This window comes from Pangasianodon hypophthalmus, chromosome 28 (genome assembly GCF_027358585.1).
Source record: "Pangasianodon hypophthalmus isolate fPanHyp1 chromosome 28, fPanHyp1.pri, whole genome shotgun sequence".
Classification (NCBI taxonomy): Eukaryota; Metazoa; Chordata; class Actinopteri; order Siluriformes; family Pangasiidae; genus Pangasianodon; species Pangasianodon hypophthalmus.
This window is the reverse complement of record NC_069737.1, coordinates 12,778,245-12,798,164: the sequence shown is the minus strand read 5'-3', so window position 1 is coordinate 12,798,164 and position 19,920 is coordinate 12,778,245. Positions and strand designations below refer to the sequence as shown.

Below are 19,920 nucleotides of genomic sequence, written 5' to 3'. Positions count from 1 at the left end.
AAATCCTGACTAAGACCTATGACAAATGCGGGCTCGTTTACTAGCTGTAAACTAGCTAGTTAGCTAGCTATTTGGATGATAAAGTGTTTAATAATGTATTTTTATAGATCTTGGCATTCTGTGACTTTTTGCATTTCCGGTATTATAATGTTCACTCTGAAGCAACAATTTGAGTTATGGAGCACTAATATTTTGACATTTCAGCTAGCAAAACTCTAAAGTACTGCAATTTCCATTTACAGCTCAACAAGGATTACTTTTAAGGTTACTTCATATGTAAGTTATCAAAACTGAGACAGGTAGAATATGGCTTTTTTGGTGGAACTTTGCCAAGCACATTATTCTGTAAGCTCACATATAGTTTAGGTTCTTTTATGCAGTTTCCCATAATCAATCCCTCAATCTCAGTAAATGCAGAGTAAATGAGATCTTATACTATAGCTCAGAGATAAAATGAATAGCATATACGTATGTTTTGAAGTTGGCTCAGTTTTCTTTTTCTGAATGTATTCTGAAAGATACAAGAACATTTCACTTTCATCTTCAACATGAAGAATTAGCAGTATTTTAAACCAGTTACCAATATAGCATAGTAACTTACAGGAGATGTGTGAGATTCCAAGACAGAATCCAAAACTAGTCAAAACAAGGGCAATGGTCAAACACAGAAATTCCCATATAGACAAAACAAAGGGCAAATCCAAAGAATAGTCAAACAACAAGGCAAGGGTTTAGCAGACATGGGAATAACAGAATACAAGGCTCAAAAATTACATGAAGTTGGCAAGACTTCGCACTGACAGTGTTTCAGCTGGCTTTATATAGTCTGTAAATAATGTAATGCTAATGTTATCTGACATTAGATACAATATTAGCTGAAGACTTTCTAATATGAAGACCAGCAAGTACAGTAACCAGAGCATTTACAAGCATATGTAAAGCATATACAGCAAATGTTGCTATCCTCTTCGGGTCTGACTAGTGTGTAAATAGAATGTGAATATTCATTGGACATGGCTGCCTGTTTTGCATATTCATTTTGGATGATGTTTGGCCAGCTGATGGAACACCACAAAAGAATTAAATGATAAAGTTTATATGCTTAACTTACTTTCAAATATAGATATTCCGGATTGAACATAATGCTAGCATTGCCATTAAAACAGTAAAGAGTAGATACAGATATGTAGATATATTTCCATGCCATTTTAGATGCATTAAAAACATGCTACCCAATGTAATTCTTAAAATAGATTATTTTCACTTGTTTAGATTTATATATTTACAGGTACTTACACATACACCAAGTTCATGCAAAGAGGCTAGTGTTTACTGAGGTGAAAATGAGGGAACACTGTCCTTGTTTGCTCCTAAACACTTGTCAACAGCAATTGTGGCCGCACAAACAGCAACAGGAAGTGTGCCGAGTATGAGCGCACAACATGGCAATAACAAGAGGCTGCTAATGATCTGATGAAAGAAGGGAATGGGGGAGGAACGAGAGAGGGTGAAATGAAAAAGAAGCTGGACTCTTTTTCTGTTATCTCTTCCACTTTGCTTCACACGCTCTTTTGCTGTAGAGTGACACATCTTGACGCAAAAAAAAAAAAAAGAGGTTGGAATTAAAATGTTCCATGAGACAGCCATTTCAGCTTCTATTTAAAATCATTCAAGCAGAAATAACCTCCGACATATTAGTGGTCACTTGCAGCGCAAGGGAATGCATTTCATTTCAGATTTCGAATGATCTGTTTACATGAATCCTAATCTCTGTTTACATGCACATTACGATGTCATCCAAAGCAAATATATCCACATTTAAGTTTGTATTCAAAGTATGTCATGTCAGTATTTAAGTGGGGAAATATATTCATGGTGTTTATTAAGGGTAATCCAAGAATCATGGTCATAGGTCAAATAACAGGCAGACAGCATCAAGCGAGTAATATCCATACTACAAAACATGGAGAAAAAGAAGAGGGTCAAAACTGGACATAGAGAAACTAGGAATACAAGAAAACCAAGGCTCATTAATGCACATTAACGTTGGCAAGACTTCGCAATGAGACTAAACAGAACAGGCTATAAAATGACTAATTAAGGACTGAAAACAACAGAACAGGTGGATACAATCAGTAAACATACCAATGACAGGACAGGGTGGAGACAAAACAAAATCAAAACAAAGCAGATGGTCAATATAAACAAAACGAGAGAGCAGTATGACAACAACTTAAAAATAATACTTGATCCAGCACTTATTTTCCGATTTTTTTTTTTTTTGATATCATGCTCTGACAGTAAATTGTGTACACAACATAATGAACATTAAGGTTATAAAGTCATAATGAGTGCTCTGGATGTAGGCTGTTTTATCACGTCTTTAATTCACTATTTTGTGTTGTCAACTTAAACATGCCCATGCTTTAAATGATAAGCTGACCAAGCACTCATCCACTACACTTACAGCTCACTTTGAATAAGTTAATGTATAACTTGGGTCCATTCCTCGAGACTGAATTATTCACAATATTCAGTATAGTTTTTCTTTCTTTATAGATAGCTTTCTCTCATTCGCTCTTCTTCTTTTTCTCTTCTCCCTGTCTTTTAGCTTAAAGAGCATGAGTTTCAAACCTGTGCTGCAGAAGTGTAAGAGATGTCCGCTGGCACATCCTGCACCAGTCTGTGCAACAGACAGACACACTTATTCTACCAAGGTAGCACACACACACACACACACACACACACACACACACACACACACACACACACACACACACACCCCTCCGTCTGATATCAATTTCTGTGTGCATGTGTGTTTGTCTGTAATTTTCCAAAATATTTTCCAATATATAATCTAAAGATTAACTTATTACACACAGCGTAGTATACTGTTCCTCTCTCTCTTTCTCTCTGTGTGTGTGTGTGTGTGTGTGTGTGTGGTAGTGTCAAATGGAGTATCAGGCATGTATCTCTGGAACACAGATTGCAGTGAAGTGTCCAGGACAGTGTCCATGTGCGTCAGAAATAAACAGATCTGTGGAGAAGAAAGGTATACATACACACACACAGACACACAGACACACAGACACACACACACACACAGTTCCTCAAAAAGTAACTATTTTATAATGCTCTATTTCATGCACTCCTACAATCTCTCTCTCTCTCTCTCTCTCTCACACACACACACACACACACACACACCATCTTTGTACACTACATGATTAATTTAAGGCTTACCATCCAGCAAACTGTTCTTATTTTTCTCCCTAAAATCTGCAATCTGTATGCCTTAGAAACTTATTAAAAGTTAAAATCTGACTGTCTGAGTGAAAGAGAGCGAGGGAGATGAATAGTGCAGTTTAAAAACGCATGCTGTGCAACGCCGTTTTCATGCCTTTCAGACGTACAAAACATCTTCCAGTAATTGTGGCTTTAGTAAATTGCCATTGTGTCATTGTGTTGTTGACAGCTTTTAAAATGCAGGTTAATGAAATCTTCTAATCACAGAGTTGTACATAGAAGACAGTCAGGAAATTGTGTGCATGTGTGTGTTTGTAGAGTGCAGTGATGCTGAACTGAACAAAGTGGCAAGCAGACTGAGAGACTGGAGCAGAGATGTGCACGAGAGCAGCAAGAAGCTCAAGCTGTCCAAACCAGAAATGAGTAAGTTATGATCCACAATCGCATACTGTTCTCTCTTATTTGCGCGAAAATAAAACAGCTACAGAGAGATTAGGTTAGACGTGCTGCTTCAGTAACCAAGTACAGCATGGTTTGATTGATTTATCCCTCTCTCTCTCTCTCTCTCTCTGTCTCTGCCCGGGTGTGTAGCAGTGGATGTGAATAAGACACCCATCTGTAAAGGCTCCCTGGGTTGGATGTTCACCAGACTGGACATGAACTTTGACCTTCACCTGGACCAGTCAGAACTGGCTGGCCTGGGTTCGGAGAAGGACGACGTTTGCACAAAGGCCTTCCTCAGGTCATGTGACCTGGGCCGGGACCAGCTCATCTCCAGCAAAGAGTGGTGCTCTTGCTTCCAGAGACACCAGGGTAAACAAACAAGGGCTGATTTTAAAAATTTCATTTAAAATGTAGTAATATTTATGAATCTTATACTTCCATAGACAGAGAGAACATGTGGCAGTACCACTACACTATGTTGCCTAAAGGCATTATCATAATTTTATTACAAATCTGTGATAGATTCATTTTTATTTATTTACTCAAGGCTAGTAGGCTAGCACATTATTGTTTTTGGCATCCACATCGGATTATTTTGGATTTTTGCGGACGCGTGCGCAACAGCACCACTTGTAGTGGTAGGAAAAAATACACAGAATGGCATGAAGAAGCAAGAAGTGAGGCTGATTTCTTTCTACCCTAGACTGTAGATTCATGAAGTCTCTCAGTGGCAGTCGTGTCAGCTGATTAGACAAAGTGACACGCCCCCTAGATTTGATCTCCATTTTAGATGGAGAGATTTTTCAGCTTGCTTTGCTGACACTTTGTAATAGCAGTGATGTGAAATACAGTGATGGGCGTAATGAACATGAACAAAGTGGATTATTTACTCGATCATTCTTTTTTTCCCCCTGAAATGGCTTTTCATGGAGAAAGTAAAAGTAGTAAAAATAGACTAAGCACACATCATCCAAATCAAAGTACAAATTACACAAAAGGACAGATGACAGAACCATGTGATATAATGCACTTTATCCTAATAGTTTCAGTGTTAATTTACTGATAGATATTAGATTCTAGACTTCCTATCTAATATCAGGGCCAGCCGTCACTACTTATATTGTTTGTGCTGATTTGAGATTTTGCATCACTTATTTTAGAGTCTCCCTGCCAGACAGAGATTACTAACATCTACAAACAGCAAGCTAGGAAGAAATTATTGGGTGAGTGACTCTCTTTCTCTCTCTCTCTCTCTCACCGTTAGAGCTAAAGAGATACTTTGGGCTCATTTCTGTGCCTTGAACATTAGCAAATCTGCGTAAATCTATGTAAATCAATGTAAATGTCTCTGCCTCAGATGATTACATTTAGCACATGTGCGTTGAAATTATGATTTTGCATAGAAATACAATCATGGATATGTAACACATGCCCATCTTAACATAAGTGTGTTAGGTTTTTCAGTCACACCGGAAAAATAACATCTTTCACACATCCCGATTTGAGTTTGAGTCAATTTGAGGGAAAAAAAAAAAGAAGCTACTCTGTGCATTTAAGGTGTCAAGCTCTTCTTTTTCTCTCGCTCAAGGTCACAATAGCTGCAGGCATGGAATGAAAAATGAACCAAAAAAAAAACCACTGAATATTACCATTAGATTTAATAACGTAATGTGTTTCTGTCATTGTTTTTGTCATTTAACAGGATGTTATGCAGCGAGAGTGTGATCTAGCTGTGAGGAGTGTTAGTAGTGGCAGTGGTTGCGTTTCCTGATTTTAAGTAAAGTCTTTATGTGCATGTGTAGGTCAATATGTCCCCTCCTGCGATGAGGACGGCTTCTATAAGCCTCAGCAATGCCTTGGTAGCAGTGGACAGTGCTGGTGTGTGGATCGCTATGGAAACAAGGTCGCCGGGTCAAGCAAGATGGGCCCGGCCGAATGTGGTGGGCATCTTAAAGCACTTACATGATACTTTCATTCAATTCTGGATAGAATTATAAAGCATCAGTTGATGAATACAAATAGAATTATGTCAAATGAAATTTCTCTGGTTTTTCTTCCCACCTTTGAAAAATATGCCAGTAGGTGGATTGCCTCTAGGTTTTTTAGTACCCTAAATTGTCTCCAGGTGTGAAAGTGTGTGCATGTTGAACTGTAATGTCCTGGTAGTGGTGTGTTCACCTCATTGTTGAAAAACCTATAAATTACCAAATTCTGGTGCTGTATTTTGAATAGAGTCGACCTGCGTGCAATTAAAGGATCACATGATTTCAATACAAATACACCCCGGAGTTTGTCACAGAACATACCTGAACAAGCAGTATCATGAAGATCAAGGAGCTATCAAACCAAATCCAGGACAAGGTTCTGGAAAAGTGTCAGCCAGGGTTTGAACATCCCACAGAGTACCATCAGCACAGCCATGCCCCCGCCTAGAAGAGGCTGTCCACCAAAAGTAAGCGACTGGATGAGAAAGGCATTAGTCAGTCAAGCGAAGATGAGGCAAAGAAGAGGCCTTGGGTAACTCTGAAGGCCATGAAGAGACCCACAACTCATTTGGGAGAAGCTGCTCACAGGACAACCATAACCTGGACAGCTAGGCTTAATGGAAGATTGGTGAGAAGAAAGTCACTATTGGAACAAGTAGAACTCAATGCCAGTAGCATTACCAGGTATGCCTCTGCTGCAAACAAGTGTAGCTCTTATTGTAACTAATTTTATGCCTCAAATTCCTTGATGATGTACTTCATCCACAGCAGAACTCCAATTAGAGAGTGAAGACACAGACAGGAAGTGTGTTTACAGCACTTTCTATTAGCTAGTAAGCATGGAGTGTACACAATCACAGAAGCAAGGGGGGTCACTACTTCCTACTGCTACACACCATATGCTAAGGCCCCCAGAGCTGCCTAAAGACCTGCTTGAGGTTGCCCTTTCACTTGCCTGACTTAAATTCTCATTCTAATGGAAAAGGGAAGTCTCTACAACCATGTTTGGATCAATGCCAGTTCATCTGGTGGTAGCAAGGATAAGTCCATACAAATCCTAAATTTAACCACTTATTTTTGAGATATCACACTAACAAGAATTCCCTACTGACAGACTGACAGACGGACCAATGGCAAAAATCTTAGATAGCCAGAAAATGGGCCTTGAGTTCCTGAACATGAACATGACCTTGACCCGGATTGGATCACTTCCAAAATCTAATCGGTTCATCTGCTGGTTACACTGATAATTCCACCTAAATCCTACGAACATTCAAACATTTGTTCTTGAGATATCATGCTGACACATATCTCAGACAGAAGGACAGACGCAAAGACAACCTGAAAACATAATTCCTCCACCACCTGGTCGCATGGGCAAAAAACATGAAATCCCATTTGTAGTTTACCAAACATGTAAGAGACATAGCAAACATAGAAAAAGGTTCTCGGTTCTGATGAGGCCAAGATCCCCACAGTGAAGCATGGTGGTGGGAGCACCATTTTGTGGGAATGCTTTTCATCAGCAGGAGCTGGGATACTGGTCAGTGCTGAGTGCAAGGTGGATGGAGCCAGATACAGGGCAATCCTAGAAGGCAAAAGACTAGAGACTTGGGTGGAGCATCATCTTCCAACAGAAGAATGGCCCTAAGCATTCTGCTGAAGCGACAGTGAAGTGGTTCAAAACCAAGAATTGAATGTTTCTGAATATCCCAATCAAATCCCAGACCTCAGATTTGTGATTATGCAAAACACTGAATTGTTAATATTATGAATATACTGCACGTATTACATTAGAAAATGAAACAATTTTGTCACTCAAGTTCTTTAACAAATCTGATACTTCGACATTAACAGATGCTTTTATTTTCCTGGTTCAGTTATTTCACTTTACAGAAGCTGATCTGATTCATTCGAATTCTCTTTAAGGTGCCGTTGCGTTAGATTATTAACATGCATGAAACTTTTTCCTGAGTGTGTGTGTGCATTTGTGTGTTTTTTTGCAGCATTGGAGGGTTCTGGAGACTTTGGAAGTGGGGACTCGTCGCTCTCAGACGACGAGGACGACGTCCTGAACGATCAGGAGGATATGGGAGACGACGAAGAATATGACGACGATGACGAAGACGACGGCTACTTGTCGTAATCGTCGTCATGCGTTTTTCTTTTTTTTTTTCTAAAAGAGGAAGGGGAAACCAAAAGCACGTTTTTAGGCGTCACTTGTAGAAACGAAGTACTAATATTACTAATGGCTTAGAAAAAGGTATATTTCCCTCTCGCTGTGTAACATTTGTATTTAAAAGAAATTAATAGGATTGATTAATACAATGCATTTTATTTTTGTCATTTTGACGTCGTTGAGCATTTTCGAGAGTGAATCTGCTGTATCCCTCTGGGCAAGAAGTAGGAATATCACACACACACACACACACACACACAATAACATGTTCACATACAGCCATGTGCAAAAAGTCCCACTTTGATTGAGACTCATTAGACTCACTTTCTGAAGGGAAATGTGAACACACACGTACACACATACACACACTCACACTCACAGAGCTGCTGACATATTTCTAACAGAATTTATTCTAGTTCCATTTATGTTGGTGTGTGTCCTTGTTTACTGTACCTTATGGACATCATTGCACTATTTCTGTTTAAATGACGAATATAGAATATGTAAGCTCAATAAAGAGGATACAGGATTAGCAAATTTCTACCTAAAGCAGCTCTACTTTAATGAGTTATGATTATCACACATTATTCTTGAACACTGTTAGCCTAATTGGTATCCACTGCATTTATAGCACACACTGTGTTACCACAGACAAAAAAAAAAAACCTGTTTATTCAGAACTTCATGTATTATTTAGTCAAAGATATTTGTGAAATAAAAAACTTCTATACTTGCAGTTACAGGAAAATAATCACCAGTGGGTTGGTGTGATGTGCTCCAACATGAAGCAGAGTTACTGTTAGCACGCCAAATTGTTATTTTCCTATAACAGCATGTCCTGAAGTGTTTTATTCCTCTTATACCCCAGCAGCTTATCAACAATTCTAAATGTATTAATGAACAACATATCATACTTTTTAACCATTTATAGTTACATTTAATGCTGTGGGATGTCCATGAAATGAATAAGTTTCTATAATCAGTAATGGGCATTTCCTCACCAGGCTATTTTTTTCTTTCTCTTGAAGTTAATAAGAGAAAAAAAAAAATGCTGCACTGACACTGGAGACTCCTTCCAGAAAAATTGCAATGTGCTTTATTGCATTTTTCTCTCTCTTTATCACAGTAAAATAGTAATTAACATGTAGAAATCGACATTAATTGGGATGCCTCCGCTACCAACAAGACATTTGACCTTTTGACATTTGACCTTCTTCTAGAAAACAGTCTAATCATTGATGCGACGCACAAATCAAGTCAACTAGCTGAGAGAACTAGCATACTCAACTAATGATTTAATAATGAATATTGACATTGGCTGCTAAAAGAGCTTTTTACCATTGGTAGAGTGAGAAAGGATGTTGTTCACAACGAACAAGCAATTTTTTGCTGTAATTGCATATTCATAGTTGCATATTCTCAAGAGAATTTGCAATTTTGTTTTGGCATATGTGAAACTAAAGTTAATGCTTGTCTCGATCTTGACTCATTGGAACTCCATCTTGACTGATTGGAACTCGGTCTTGAGTCACTGGAACTCGATTTTGACTCATTGCAACTCGGTCTTGATTCATTTGAACTCCAACTTGACTCATTGGAACTCCATCTTGACTCATTGCAACACCATCTTGAGTAATTGGAACTCGATTTTGACTCATTGGAACTCGGTCTTGATTCATTTGAACTCCATCTTGACTCATTGGAACTCCATTTTGACTCATTTGAACTCCATCTTGACTCATTGGAACTCCATCTTGACTCATTGAAACTCCATCTTGACTCATTGAAACTCCATCTTGAGTCATTTGAACTCCATCTTGACTCATTTGAACTCGATTTTGACTCATTGAAACTCCATCTTGAGTCATTGGAACTCGATTTTGACTCATTGGAACTCGATTTTGACTCATTGGAACTCCATCTTGAGTCATTGGAACTCGATTTTGACTCATTGAAACTCCATCTTGACTCATTGAAACTCAATTTTGACTCATTGGAACTCGATTTTGACTCATTGGAACTCGATTTTGACTCATTGGAACTCGGTCTTGATTCATTTGAACTCAATCTTGACTCATTGAAACTCCATCTTGACTCATTTGAACACAATCTTGATTTGGCCTCAACCCCCTTTAGGACTCGGTCTTGACTCACTCTTAGCTGAACTTGTCTTGGACTTGACAGTAGTGGGCTTGACTACATTCTTGCTGAAGGACAGGTGTACATATGTTGAATCTGGAAATATGACTCTTTTTTTACAGACTCTGTGGAAATTTGTGTGGCAGAAGCATTTACTTCCCCTAGACTTCTGTTATAAGCAAGTTACCAGTAGACACATTGTTTTTTTGTGTGTTCTTTTTCTACTACAAGAAAAGGTGGAGAAATTCTATACATCTCTGCTACTAATACGAACGTTACGGATGTGGTGAATAAAAATTAGGTTAAAAAAAAACATTGGACTACTCCTTTAACACAAAACGTTATGTTACAGACACATTGATTCAGTGGCTGATGAGATACAATTATAATCACACACATACACACACACACACACATACACACACAGGCGTCTGTGTTTGTGCTCCGGCTTTTGGGGGCGACGCCAAACCTGAGATCAGACTCACTGGAGCGTTTTGTGTCACTCACACACACACACACAAACACACACACACACACACACAGATTTTTGTTATGTGTCATCTGTTAGCTGTCCTGAAATGTACAGTGCCTTTGAGTAGAAGAGAAAGAGACTTCTAGGGAATTTTAGCCTACAGTGGTTTTTTTTTCTCACTTCTCTGTATTTCTCCGTGTGCATTTCTGTGGATAGTTTATATTTTGCACCTGACAAAACGTTCAAAATTTCCAGATGTTCAGTATGGGTCTGTCCGTAGTGTCGCTTCATGATCTTTTGAATTAATTCGGAGTTTTATTTAACAGCGTTCCGCATTCACACCCACGTCAGAGCGAAATAGAAAAACTAGAAGGAGAAAATCCTCCTTTATTCCCTTATGCACATCTGTCCAGCTGTTGATATAGAAGTTCCAAATGCATTTTTTTACAGTGTATGTTATATTTGCTGAAATAAAGTTCTATCAACCTGAATTATGTTAATTCTCTGAAGTACTTGTGTGTCCATGAGTGTGTGTGTGTGTGTGTGTGTGTGTGTGTGTGTGGTCAGTATTGCATTATGTATAAACACAGTGTAAATATTTTATGCAGTTCCTCATCAGGCTTCTGGAAGATAAGCGCACGCACACTCACACACAAGCAGGGACGTTTGAGGACTAGGTTGTTTCATCATTACAGCCCAATGGCTTATCTGTCGGTCAGTGTGTGTGTGTGTGTGTGTGTGTGTGTGTGTGTGTGTGTGTGTGCGTGTGTGTGTGAAGGATTATGGCTCTTTCGGGCACTTTCATCTCTCAGTGCAATTAAATTACCCCAAAAAAAATGGAAATCAATGACCTGGAAACAGTGCAGTGAGAGCCAGTGGCAAACATGCACACATACACACATCCTTAAAATGTGTGTGTGTGTGTGTGTGTGCGTGTGTCCTTGTGTTTCCTCAGTATGAGGAAAAAGCTGGATAAATAAAAAATGTTTTCTTTCATTACCTTTTCGCCTTCCTGTAAAAGAGAACATGACATAACGGTTGCTGATTTTGGACCTTAATCAAACCCACACACACACACACACACACACACACACACACATAATTTCTCTCTGTACAGTGTATTATGAACATTAATTCACACTTCTCTGCTTGTGTGTGTATTCATAAGTGTGATAAGAAGACAGGAAGACCAGGAGGTGAACCGCAACAACCAAACACACGTCCTGTCTCGTCCTGTCTCGTCCTGTCTTGTCCTGTCTCGTCCTGTCTCTTACTCGTTCACTTTGGCATGGTGGCTAATTTAAGTGTATACAGATATTAAATAATCACATCTATTTGTTTTTGCAGTATAAAATATTACGTTCCGATATGTTGGAGTATGATATGGTTGTTGGTGCTAAACCAGGTTACATTTTTTTCTAATCTACAACTGTCCAGTTTCAGTGAACCCGTGCCCAATGTGACATTCACATTCATTCTGAGATGCTTTTCTGTTAACCACTGCTGCAAAGAGTGTTTGCATTACTGTACAGCTTGAACCAGTCTGGCCATTCTCTTCTGACCTTTTTCGTCTACAAGGTGTTTCCGTCCAAAGAACTGGATGTTGTTGTTTTTTTTTGTTTGTTTTCTGCACCATTCTGTGTAAACTCTAGAAAATGTTCTGTGTGGAAAATCCTAGGAGATTTCTGCGAACTAACACTGCGATTTTTTCCCCCATTCTGATGTTTGATGTGAACATCTGATAACTGAATCTCATATTGTGCATTGCACTGATTGGAGTACAGTGAAGTGAAGTGACTTGTGGCCAAGTATGGTGACCCATACTCAGGGTTTGTGCAGTTTGGGGGGTCGGTGCCTTGCTCAAGGGTCTCTCCTCAGTCGTGGTATTGAGGGTGGGAGAGAGCGCTGGTCATTCATTCCCCCCACCTACAATCTCTGCCGGACCTGAGACTCAAACCCACAACCTTCAGGTTCACCTTTGGGTTGCAAGTCCGACTCTCTATCCGTTAGGCCACGACTGCCCCACAGTACAGTGTACAGGTGTTCCTAATAAAGCGGCAGGCCTACATATTCACATTCCAGCCATTTTATTATTATTTTTTTGTAGGTGGCAGATGGTTCCAGCCATAACAACATAGAAGTAAGGCAGAATCCTTTCACCAAGCCGTCAGTGGTTAACCACCCAACAGTCACACTTTTGAACTCACAGCCACTGATCTTCAAGAGCCTATAAGAGTAAATGTATTCCTCTACCACATTTTTATGTCCTACACAACAACAGACACTGACACTGTAAATAGAAAATGCCCTCTGAAGGGTTAAGTGAGTTGCTCAAGGGTGCAATAGTGGCGTCCATTAGCTAACACCAAACCCACTGACCAATCTGATTGTGGACGTGCCTTTGTGGTTGGAGGACGTAATTTCTATATTTATCATGGACTCAGGAAACGTAAGTGTGAAGGCTTCAGTGGATAATCTTCTATTCCTACATCAGCACACCCTAAAGTGCTATACAGCATACAGTATAGTAAAAAATATATATGATTATTATTAATTACCACATGAAGAGTTTTCCCAGGACACCATCTATCCACTTTACACACCTTCTACACACCTAATATGTTTTGACTTGTATTATGTAGTATGTAGTATGTATTCGTAAAGATAAACAAAGATATGTCTAAAAACAAAATTGAGAAGGAAAATAGTATTTGGACGTCACAAATTACTGACATTAGTGCTTTGCTGTTTGCTTGGCAAAGCTATTGTTCATGATTACAGCTTCGAGTCATCTACAATAAGACGTAATTCTAATAATTCTGCAGCATTGCGGTGAAATTTTGGCCCATTCTTCTTGGCAAATCATCCCTCCGAAGGTCCGTCTAATGGACTCATAATTTCAAAGCCCTCCATCAATAAAGTCAGGCTACGCAAGAACGTTCACCTTCTTTTTTTAGAAACCGGTTATTTTGGCTGCATGCTTGATGAAACGTCCATCTTCTCTCCAGATTCAATTTCTTGGCTGATGAATTTAAATTTTCCTCTAATATGTCCCGGTACATCACGCCTTTGCTCCAATCGTGGTTCCTTCAATGACGTGTAATACCCCAGTACTGTGGGAAGAGAAGCAGCACCATATCATGAAGCTCACACCTTCATACCTCACTGTGGGTGTGGTGTTCATGGGGTCATACGCATAACCCTTATTTCTCTAAACGTGACGAGCTGAGTTATTGCCAAAGAGCTGTATTTTTTTCATCTTTCGTTCCAAAAGTGTTCAGATTTGTCGAAATGCTTGTGTGCAAATTTTCTCTGTGCTTCTTTGTTAGCAGACGGAGTTAGCATGAGGTGTAGGAACTTTGAGGACTGTAGTGCAGTTCATTGGTTATTGTTCTCCATGTAACTGTTGTTCATGCTGCTTTCAGGTTGTCCTGCAACTCTTTTCAATTGCCTGCTGGCTTCAATCTCTTACTTTCCTTATCATTAGTCAGAGAGCATTGAGTGAAGTCTTGAGTGATGCACCTGTCCTGGGAGATTTGTAGTGGTTCCATGAACGTTCCACAAGCATACTGTATTATCAAACCAAGTGTGGTGAAAGGTCTTTGCTAGGGCTCTGTAGCTTTTTCCACTTGAGCGTTGTTTAACAGTCCTGTCCCTGAGAACTTTAGGCAGCTCCTTCACCTTCAGCAGGATTGCTACGTTTTGCATGAAATCTTCCCAAACAATGGCAACGTCTTTTATAATGACATCAGGTGCAATTTGCCTGAGAATTTTTTTTTGTAGCATTTATATATATATATATACAACTTGATTTATTTGTAATGCAACCTTTACGTATATTAATATAGTGTCTCAGGGATTCTTCTCCATAGTGTGTCAGTACTTTTCTGACTTAAAATATGCGATGAAGACGTCTCATCTCCTTTCAAAATGAATGTGAGAGATGAACATGGGAGAATGAACACGGGAGAAATGCTCTGTCCTTCTTCCTTCGCCTGCTCAATCAATGAGTCTTCCTCACCATTTGGCAAGTGAGGTGAAGCACTTTTCTGGTTACATCAGCAATTAACGATTCCATTAAAAAAAATGAAGAGGTCACATGACCAACAAAGCTCTTCTTAACCTTCTATTGATTCATGGTTGGCTTTTCATGTCACATTTTGAAGTTTTTTTTTTTTTTTAATCAGATGGTATGTATTAGAGTGTCTAATATCGGAAATGACCCAAAGTGTGCGTTTTTTTCTTTTGTATTTTTTTTGCAGTAAATGGGAAATTGTTGGACCTTCCCTGAGGGCATATAGATCAGTGTGTGTGTGTGTGTGTGTGTGTGTGTGTGTTTTGGAACTAAAATCCTCTGGACCTTTAAAGTAAAACCAGAATTGCTTAGCAACTAGCGAGCAAATTGAAGCTGTGGGTTGCGTTAATGGCGGCACACTCAGACCTCGAATGGTTTCAAAAGAACAGCTTAACGTTGCTATTACAATAAGAAACCGCACTTATATAAGAATGCTTTGAAAGATATGGTTTTAAATGCAGCACTTTCAATTTCAATTAGAATTTAATTATAATTTGAGCATTCAAACTGACACTTGGTGAGACCCTTCACTACTAAGCTAAATGCTTGGATGAGATTATTCCTCACTTGGAACTTGCTTTGGATGAAAATGCCTGCCAAAAAAAAAAAAAAAAGGCAGTTAGAGCATAAACTCTATGGTTGTCATGCAACAGTAACCAAGTGACGAGACTTTTTTTTCTGCTGGAATAAAAAGATTTGTGCAAATGAAGCCTTGCAGGTAGAATCATCCTGCAGGCTTAACCAGTGGTGTTTATATTCAAAATAAATAGTAATAATTGTATCAGGTGCAAGAGTGTTTAATGTGCCTTTTTTTGATTTAGGGAATAAAACACTTAACAGGAAATGCTGTTATAGGAAAATAATCAGCAAAGCAGAGTTACTGTTACCTATTATCTGTTACCTCTCTTATACCACAGCAGTGTGCCGGAGATTACAGTCTTTAAGTGATTAAAGAATGGCACGTTGTATATTTTATCCGCTTATAGTTACGTTTAAAGTCGTTGAATGTCCACAAAACAAATGATTTATGCTATAACAGCTATAACCAGTCGTTCCCTCAGCCGACTGACAAACCGCAAACTCCTCTGTCCTGAAGACAGTCTGAAAAATAAGCGTACAGCTTTACCTCTGACTTTTACAAAGCATTTACACTGGAGACTCCTTCCAAAAATGTTAAATGAAATGTCTCTTCACAGAAAAGTTCTCCATATCAATGACACACTTGTTTATGTTGAGCATCTGCCGTAAAAGTCCCTGTGAACAAAGCTGTTACGATAACATTTTCGACTAACTGCATTAATGTCACGCTGGATTTGGCCTCAAAATGGTCGACGAGGATCCAGCAGCCTCGCAAATCACGTGACTCCATCTAATGGCTTATAACCGTTCGCACATATTTTGTGCTTCCCTAATTACTATCAGTATTAATGTTCTGGTTTCTGTGTGTTTAGTTGTCGAGCTTTTGTCGTGTGTAACCTGTTGTCTTGTGTAGTATTCATTATTATCACTATTAACTCTGACATTCCATCATTTTTATCCTCTGTCCCATCGATCTAATATTTTAATGTAAAAAGACATTTTACCAAAAAGGTAACACTGCATAACACTGTAACAATAACAGCTTGGATAATGTACACAGGATGTCGGAATGTTTTGCTGGGTGCACACATGAGTGAGTGTGTGAGGGGGTGCGTAATGGTGGGTTTCCATTAATCTAGCTGGCACGGCAATAAAAGGTTATTACCAGTAGAAAAAGAGCAGAATCATCACCGTTTCAATAAACATGTGCCTGAGAGACAGAGAGAGAGGGGGGGGGGGGGGGGGGGATGTTTATGAAGGTTGTGAGTGGGTTTTGTGTCTGTGCTTATCTTCCTAGGATCGATACAATCCATTTACTTAAAGCCCCAGATCCATTCATCAATACACACACAGATGAGAGAGGAAGAGCGAGAGACTCAGAATGCAGTGTAATGGAAGTTTGGACAGAGAGATAGATGAGCTACAGGAGAATGAAAGTCTGCGAGAATGAACCAGATGCAGCAGAAAGAGACATCAAAGGAGCGCCACCAATAAACACACGATATGCCAAGATAACAGAACACACACACACACACACACACACACACACACACACACACATGCCTTTTGTATATTTTCCACCCAAACAATTATAAACTACTTACAGTCTTGGAATAATGATCCTCTTTACTTCCTAACATGTTTTTTTTAATATCAGGATATGGGAACAGTCTGTTGTAGAGATCAACTCCACAATTATTGACACACAACATGAAAATTAAAACATTTATTTTACATTTTGTAGTGTTACAACCTGCAAAAGGATGAAATGGTTGTAACTAGGATTATAAGTTATGAATCTACACAAAAACAGCCCATAATACTGAAGTGGGTAAAAGTTTGTAGACACCTGACCATCACACCCATATGTGCATGTGGAACATCCCATTCCAGATTTAGTCCTCCCTTTGCTGCCAATCTTTTGTGAAGGCTTACCTTTAGATTTTGGAGCGTGGCTGTGGAGAACTGTGTCCTGTCATCTACAAGTGTGTTAGCGAGGTCAAGCACTGCTGTTGAACGAGAAAACTTGGCGCACAGTCAGTGTTCCAGTTCATCCCAAAGGTGTTCAGTGGGATCGAGGCCAGGGCTCTGTGCAGGACGCTCGAGTTCTTCCACACCAAGAGTGAAGGGAAATCTCAAACCTACAGCATACAAAGACATCCTATACAATTGTGTGTTTGCAACTTGCACTAGTTTTGGGAAAGGCCCTCATATGGTCCACATTCTTTTTTGCCATATAGTGTATTTACGCTAGGCAGAAACTCAACACTGCTTATCACCCTGATAAGACCTTCCTGCAGTGAAGCACGGTGGTGGCAGCATCGCGTTAAGCGTTACCCTTGAACTCTTGGTTGCTTCTCTGACTAATGCCCTACACTTTTGGTGGAGTCATAGCTGTGCCATATTCTTTCTTTTTCTATATAGAAAGGATTTGAATGGTGTGATGTGGGAAGCCCAAGTGACAAACAGCAGAAGTGTATGTTTTTAAGTGGTTTGAATGAAAAAGCTGGGTAAAAAAAGTGCAGCTTGGGTTTATTGTGTTTGAAACATGGCTTGATTTCTCACTTGATTTAAATATAATGGTTTCATGATTACAAGACCCTGTACTATAAGGGTCAACCATCATGGTTTCATAATACTGATGACCAGCTGTAACTAGATGCCAGTAATTTTTGTTTTTGAGACAAAATGCTATTATTTACAATAATAGAATAAGGTTTTTATGTTGTTGTTAAAAATTGATTTTTTTCCAATTACAAATTTGAATTATTGCATTTTGTCTTTACTGTATACAATCATTTTTGTCTATTTTTCAGGGTGCCAATAATTCTGGGGCTGACTGCCTGCACACATCCATTTGCAGCTTATGTACTGCCACCTGGTGGCTATTTACAGTCACACACACAACTATTTACGTTGTAAGTGACATTTTAGTTGTAGTTAGATTATATTAAATCAGGAAATGCTCTTAAAATGTCAGTGTCCAATAAAAAAAAAATAAAATTTAAAAAGACTTTGACTTTGAAAGCATATCTGGGAGCTGCAAATACAAATGGTGAGAAAATGCAAATGTTTGTACACCCTTAACATGTCAGAATTAACAAATTATCAAATAGTGTATGGTATAAAGATAGTATTATTATTTATTTATTATTATTATTTTTTATTTTCCTGACATCTGTTCTAACATTGCCAGATCACTTGGAAAATAGTTGCACTCTTCTTCTTGACATCTCTCTGATAACTTAACCAGATGTCATACACAGATTTCTTCCCATCAGGTCTGGAGACATGGTGAGTTGTCGCAAATCTTTTCAAAATATAGATTTCTGTTGATTTTTCCTTGTGTTTTGGATTGTTGTTTTTGCTGCTGATGATTTTATTGAAAAAAAAAAAAGATAAAATGGAAAATATATGTATGCATGTTTATACATATACTGTATACCCCATCTGAAAACCATGGGGGGGTGCAAACTTTTGTACTCATCTGTAGATAAAGAGATCCATATGTGGCTCCTGAGTGTAATCCTCACTGTAAAATCGCATCGAAGGCATATGCACTGTAGAAGACTGTAGAAACAAAATAATAAAGAATGCCATTATGCCAAAATGCAGCTTTACTGTACATTATTATATAATGAAACACTACTGATGATGTGTATCTGAATACTAACTCAGATACTAGCAGAACTGGTGACAATTTCTACATTTCATTTTTCAGAATTTCTCCCCTTTTTATGTAAAGTAGGAGGGGCTAATCGTGGCTAAACCTTCCATAACCTTCACGCTACCCAGCCATGGTTGATGTTGCTTGTCCTCCTACATTGGTTTTTATCAAAACTGTTCATTTACGCTGGCTACTGCAACGACTGTGTATTTCGGAGTTGTATGCTCTGCTGTATGTGATGGTGGCCAGATGTCTAGGATGTGAACCTCATTTTTTCAATAAGGCTGAGCCTCTAGAGCATTTCCTTCTGTGCTCAGTATGTGTCCTGTATACGTAATTTGGACCAGACGACAGGATCTGATGCTTAGAATCTGCATTTTTACAGCTTTTTCCCAAACAGGACCTGACGTGTTTCCAAAGTTATTGTTTCGTTTTTGGTTTTGTTGTTATGTTTGCTTTGCTGTTGCGTTTTTTGGTTTGTCGTTACCTTTTCAGATTTGCTGGTGCGTTTTTAGTTCAGCTGTGTTTTCTGAATTTGCTGTTGCATTTTTGGTTTTGTTGTTGTTTTCTGATTTGCTTTTTTTTTTTAATTTGCTGTTTTTCTGAATTAGCTGTTGCATTTTTGGTTTTGTTATATTTTCTGATTTGCTGTTTTTCTGAATTTGCTGTTGCATTTTTTTTTCTGTTTTCTTATTTGTTGTTGCGTTTTTGGTTTTGTTCTTGCACTTTCTAATTTTCTGTTGCATTTTTTTTTTTCAGTTTGTTTTCTGAACTGCTGTATTTTGTTTTTCCCTGATATTCTCTTGCATTGTTGTTTTTTTTTCCTGAGTGACTGTTGTGGTTTTGGTTTTGTTGTTTGTGTTTTCTGAATTTGTTGCGTTTTTTTTTTGTTACATTTTTGCATTTCTGGTTTTATTGTTGTGTTTTTGATTTTGTTGTGTTTTTATTTTTGTCATTGTGTTATCTGATTTCTTCTTGCTTTTTCTGAATTTGCTGCTGTGTTTTCTGATTTACTAGGTGTTTGTGGTTTATTAATATCTTTTGCACTTATGGGCCACCGTAGCTCTCACTGTCAGTTGGACAAAAGAAATGCAGGAGTAAAACAGAAAGGAAACAGATGAAAAGACTGAAAAT

At 38.6% G+C, this 19,920-nt stretch overlaps 1 protein-coding gene across 3 annotated transcripts in view; it reads left to right on the top strand.

Annotated features, from left to right (window-relative positions):
* Nucleotides 1–10,956, top strand: part of spock3 (SPARC (osteonectin), cwcv and kazal like domains proteoglycan 3) — a 30,113-nt gene extending 19,157 nt beyond the window's left edge. For 2 of the 3 annotated variants that reach the window (XM_026943154.3, XM_053231063.1), the window contains exons 5-11: nucleotides 2,612–2,717; nucleotides 2,947–3,052; nucleotides 3,565–3,669; nucleotides 3,838–4,059; nucleotides 4,851–4,913; nucleotides 5,493–5,630; nucleotides 7,682–10,956. In XM_026943154.3, the coding sequence (XP_026798955.1) occupies nucleotides 2,612–2,717; nucleotides 2,947–3,052; nucleotides 3,565–3,669; nucleotides 3,838–4,059; nucleotides 4,851–4,913; nucleotides 5,493–5,630; nucleotides 7,682–7,821 (880 nt within the window). In that variant the 3' untranslated portion in view covers nucleotides 7,822–10,956. The remainder of the gene's footprint in view (nucleotides 1–2,611; nucleotides 2,718–2,946; nucleotides 3,053–3,564; nucleotides 3,670–3,837; nucleotides 4,060–4,850; nucleotides 4,914–5,492; nucleotides 5,631–7,681) is intronic. The other variant, XM_053231062.1, reaches the window with a different exon arrangement.
* Nucleotides 10,957–19,920: the final 8,964 nt, after the last annotated feature.